Source organism: Hipposideros armiger, unplaced genomic scaffold, assembly GCF_001890085.2.
Source record: "Hipposideros armiger isolate ML-2016 unplaced genomic scaffold, ASM189008v1 scaffold_451, whole genome shotgun sequence".
Lineage (NCBI taxonomy): Eukaryota > Metazoa > Chordata > Mammalia > Chiroptera > Hipposideridae > Hipposideros > Hipposideros armiger.
Window position 1 is genome coordinate 1,006,836 of NW_017731801.1, and position 5,376 is coordinate 1,012,211.

At 47.0% G+C, this 5,376-nt stretch overlaps 1 protein-coding gene across 1 annotated transcript in view; it reads left to right on the forward strand.

The window, feature by feature from the left end:
• The window catches only part of GRIN3A (glutamate ionotropic receptor NMDA type subunit 3A), a 148,731-nt gene that overhangs the window by 129,514 nt on the left and 13,841 nt on the right, over nucleotides 1–5,376 (forward strand). The window contains exon 7 of the mRNA XM_019665742.1: nucleotides 2,141–2,749. Within this exon, the coding sequence (XP_019521287.1) occupies nucleotides 2,141–2,749 (609 nt within the window). The remainder of the gene's footprint in view (nucleotides 1–2,140; nucleotides 2,750–5,376) is intronic.

Below are 5,376 nucleotides of genomic sequence, written 5' to 3' on the forward strand. Positions count from 1 at the left end.
ATGTTTCTATTCATGTCACTTGGAACCGCATTCATCATTTTGTCTGCATCATTTACATTTAAAGACTTGACATTGAATATTCATTGCTCCTCTTCTCCTTCTCCCTCTGACCAAGGATACGCGTCAAGTTGAGCCAGTGCCACTTTGTTAGAACGCAAGTTTTCACGTAATCGTGTGGGGCAGACGCACATATCCAGTGCACAGCACACTTACACGGTGTGGTCCTGGGGGACGAGCAGCTGAATTACGAGTGCAGCTGGACTCCTTATCAGTGAGACTCAGACACAATTTAAACATTTCCATTGGCGCTCACAGGCAGATCATAGTGGGTTTTCAATTGCAATGATGAGTTTTGAATAAAAATGTTTGCAAGTTGTTATAGGGAATAGACAGTAAGAGTTCAGACAGCAAGGGATCTGCAAATGGTGTTTGATTGAAAGGCAGCGCGGGCTTTGGCATTAGACACAGACCTGGATCCACAACCCAGCTCCCCCATTTATTAGCTGTTTGATCTGGGGTAAGGTAATTAATCTCTATGAGCCTTAGTTTCCTCAAATATGAAATGAGGACAATTTAAAGGGTTATTATAAGATCATTCTGTGCATATATGGTGTCTGGTACACATATTAGATCCCAATTAAAAAAAAAAACCTTTCCATTTGTCTATTAGTATGTGGGTGTAAACAACAGAAATTTAAAGAAAGAAATGTATAATATAAACTGAATACAGCATATTTGTTATTGAGGCAATAAGAGGAAAATGAAACTGATTACGGTTGTGCACAAGAAAATGGGGGAAAGCCCTGTGTTTAAAGGCAAGATGATTCACTGTAAGTTACGTTGTTCTTCTCCATCTTGGCAGCACCTTATAAGAGAGCAGTGCCAGTCTGTTTAGTATTTCACTCAATGTTTGATGATGTTAGTGTTTTTGTTTTGTTTTTGTTTTGTTTTTAAGATTTTATTGGGGAATTGGGGGAGGGGACGAGCATTGGGGAATCGAGGAAGGGGAACAGACAAGTTGCTGTCTTTTTGTTCTTCAGTCTAGTTGTGGAGGTTGTCGCTTCACTGGCTCATGTTGGTATTATCATTGCACTCTTCCCAGGCGAGGAAATCACTCGCTGGCCATTGGATGGCCTCTCACAGAGGCTCACGCCAGCTCACGCCGGCTGCCGGCCGCTCATGCTGGCTGCCAGCCACTCACAGTAGCTCAAGGCAGCCCACTGCAGCAGGGGCTGCAGCCTATGCTGTCGCCGACAACTCATGGCAGCCCAGCTCCAGGTCGAGCTGTTGTTCACCATCTTAGCTGTAGAGGGCAGTGTCACTGACCCTCATGTGGTATCCGAACCAGGACCCTGCTGCTCAGAGCTGGCGTCCCAAGCCACCTCCTAACCAACGCGCCACTCGGCCAGCCTGATGATGTTAGTGTTAAAAGTCAAAATCAATTGCCCCAGTTTGTTCTTCATCCATTGCAGTAATAACACATGGAATCCTTCTATAATAGCCATGTCCTGTATATGTTACCACAGGTCCAAGGGCTATTTTCAAACACATTTGTATATACTTCCTGGAAGTCAAGGTTATAGAATTGGTCACCACCTGTAGGGAGATGTTCCAGGAAAATCCCTGGTACCTGTATAGCCCTCAGGGCTCAGTACACCTCCTCACCTCACCCTCNTGTGAGAAGTTCTGCGTGATAGCCTGGGGTCTCTTGCAAAGACCCTGAACCCCATGTCCTGAAAAAGGCCAGTGACCGCTATACCGGAAGGATGCCAATCCTGGCTTCCCCGCCGAAAGAATTTAGGAAATACATAATAACGTCAGTGCTCTGGTCTGTCATTTCATTTAGTCCTTACATTAGGCAAAGTAAGCATAAGTTCACTCAGTCATCGACATGCATTTATTAAGCACACACTGTATGTGAGGCAGTGTGCCAGGGATACTGCGGTGAGTAATATAAATGCTGTCCCTGCCTCCATGGAGTTGACTGTGTAAGGAAAAAGAGTGAGAAGATTAAATAATAGCAAAGGGGGTAGGGGCTTCATAATGGAAACCCACAGGAGGCCGAGAGAGGGGAGAGAGGAGAGGAGCCCTCATCTTAGCCTCTTCCGCTCCTATCGCCCCATCTCCTCCGCCCTGCAAGCTCCCCCCCACCGCCCCATTTCCCCTCCCCCACGCCACCGGGCCCCCTGCCCCTCCCACAGCGTCACCGCCCCCGAGGGCTGACCCAGCTAGCCGGTGCCCGTTGTCCACAATGGGAAATGAGGCCAGTTACCCCGCGGAGATGTGCTCCCACTTTGACCGTGATGAAATTAAAAGTTTGGGCAAGAGGTTTAAGAAGCTGGACTTGGACTCTTCGGGTGCTCTGAGCGTGGACGAGTTCATGTCCCTGCCCGGCCTGCAGCAGAACCCGTTGGCACAGCGAGTGATCCAGGTCTTCGACACGGACGGCAACGGGGAAGTGGACTTCGAGGAATTCATCGTGGGGACCTCCCACTTAAGTGTCAAGGGAGACCAGGAGCAGAAGCTGAGGTTTGCTTTCAACATCTACGACATGGATAAAGACGGCTACATTTCCAACGGGGAGCTCTTCCAGGTGCTGAAGATTATGGTGGGGGACAACCTGCATGACTGGCAGTTACAGCAGCTTGTCGACAAAACCATCATCACCCTGGACACGGACGGTGATGGCAGGATATCCTTCGAGGAATTCAGTGCCGTGGCCAGAGGCCTGGATGTCCACAAAAAGCTGGTGATGAACTTCTCTTAAGAGCACCGCCCAACAACTACTTCTACTTCCTCTAATCTCTTTCAAGATCAGCTCAGGACGCCCAGCAATCGTCTTTCCGACTTACCTGGAAGTATTTCTCTCTGTAAAGATGAATTTTCTGACACAAACCTCATGAGCAACTCAGTGTTAACGAATTCTCTCAGTGATTCAGGGCATCACCTCAAGGAGCCTGGTGGGGAAAGAAAGGGCTTTTGTAAATGTCCTATTTTGTTTTGATTCAGCGTCCAAACTGGGAAGAGCCAAAAAAAGCTTTCAAAGTTCAACAATAAGAAAATATACATGTTTGCCTTTATTTCTCATGGTTTTATATATGGGGGGGATTGTACAACTGAAATCAGGTGTTGGGTGAACAGTTTTCATTTACTTGTGGTGTTCAAGTGTGTTTTGACAGATTGCTAGCTTCCCAGGTAGGAACAGGGACAAATAGATTTCTCTTGGCTGAGCACCCTTTAATCACCTCTCTCTGGGCAACAAAACCCATCTTTCCCTTGTCCAGACCGCAGCCCACTCCCCATGATGCATCTGGAAATCTCTTAAGACGTTCAGGAATCCAGGCGGGCTCCTTCTGTCTCACTGCTCCAGCTCCTCAAAACAAACTGTCGGTCTCAGGGATCTTGTAAGAAATGCGAAGCCTGGACTAAGTGCCCAACCCAATCATCAGCCTCAGTGGCAGTGGGTTTTCGGGGTTGCCTATCCACTTTAGTTGTAAGTTCAGTTAAGGGGGCTTCCACCCAAATAGAGAAGGAAACTTTCCGGAAAGCTCTCTCACCTCCAATACTCAGCTTCACCCCAGCTGGAGAAAATGGGACAGATTCAGAGTCATCCCTCCCACGGGCAGAGGCAAGAAAGATTCCCGTGGCCGGGGACACTCCCCAGGATGCTGAAGTGGTGTTGCTCCTGCTGGAGCGAGGATGCAGAGATGGGTGAGCACATTCCTGTAGCAGAAGTGACAGCTGTCAGCACTAGCTAAGCTTAGTTTTAAAAATCAGACTTGAGGCCTGGCAAGGAAGCTGAGCACTCTCTCAGAGCAGGAAGCCGTTTCTCTAATGTTACACTCAGGCCAGAGCTCCTCACACTGTATTATAATAAGCCTGCAGCCAGGGGATGTGCTGGAACCCATTCACACTGGGCAAGAGCCAATGTGTGTGCATCTCTCCCCAGCTCCAGGTTCAGTGACATCATGTTGGTGGCTTGAAATTGACCATAGTGTGTGAGGAGTAATACATCATGGAGAAAAGCAAACACTTTTAGTTGGTTTTGTTTCGTTTGTTTTGGAAAGCCAGTGTACCAGTAGATACACCACTGCCTGCACCCTAGATGCTACCAGCTCTGCGTGGTTCCACTTCACACCAGTGTCTGCCACTTCACACTAACCCTGTTTCTCCCAGTGGAGCACCCCTCATAAATGGTGCTGAAGGCTCTAAAACACAGGATGGTGAAACATACTCTCCCTACACATTCTTAGCCAAGAGATAAGACCCAGGTGATCTTCCTCAGGATGAGGAATATCCATGTTAAGGAGATTTATTATCCTTATATTTTGAAGAAGCTGGTAAGTAGCTAGTCTTGACCCTCCCTCCACTCCCACCCCCCAAAAAAGTAGGAAAAATAACTCCACAGATTTCATTACTCTCAGAACACTCATTTATCAAGGCACCCTGTCCGGCTTTTTATTTAATAGGCTACTTAGAAACCACAAAGAATAGGAGTCCCTGTCCCTTTAATTCCCGTGCAGTCCTTAAAAAAAAAAGTATTAATAATCAGTAAATGCTCCCAGACCTTTAGTGATATGAGTCATATCCCATTGCAGGATAACAGAGTTCTAAGACTCAGACACAGCTGGGTTTGGATTCAGTTACAACTGGGTTTTTTTCACAGTCACTCCTTAGGAGCTATGTGAGAATGAGCAGTTTACTTACCTTCTTTGTGTCATTTCTCCTAATTAACATGAGGATTCACCCCAGCGTTATTTGAAGGATTTAAAAAGGTCACATTTACTGGCCGAGTGGTTCAGTTGGTTAAGAGCTTGCTCAAGAGTGCGAGCTCTGAGCATCAGCAGTTAGAGTCCTGGCCCGAGCTGAGCAGCCACTGAGCTGCCAACAGGTGGCAGGATGGCTCAGCTAAAAAAAAAGGTGGGGGGGTCACATTTACTTCTAAGTTAGAATACTTTGATTTTTCTCTGTTGCTAGTTGCCAACACATCTAGTTCTATAGAACTTTTGGGGGTGATAAATAGTACTTAACACTTATTGAACAACTGTCCCAGATACTGTGAGGTGGGTGCCATCATCTCAGTTTTACAGATGCTGCTGCAGAGAGATCTAGAATCTTCTCCCAGTTCTCTCAGCTCATAAGTGGTAATGCAAGGGCTTGAACCAGGCTTTCTGACCCCAAATGCTGAGGGTTTTCATCTCACTACATTGCTCCCTATTTTTTTTAAAGATTTTATTGGGGGTTTGGGGCATGGGAACAGCATTGGGGAATCGGGGAAGGGGAACAGACAAGCTGCTGTCCTTTTGTTCTTCAGTCTAGTTGTGGAGGATGTTGCTTCACTGGCCCATGCTGGTATTATCATTGCGCTCTTCCCGG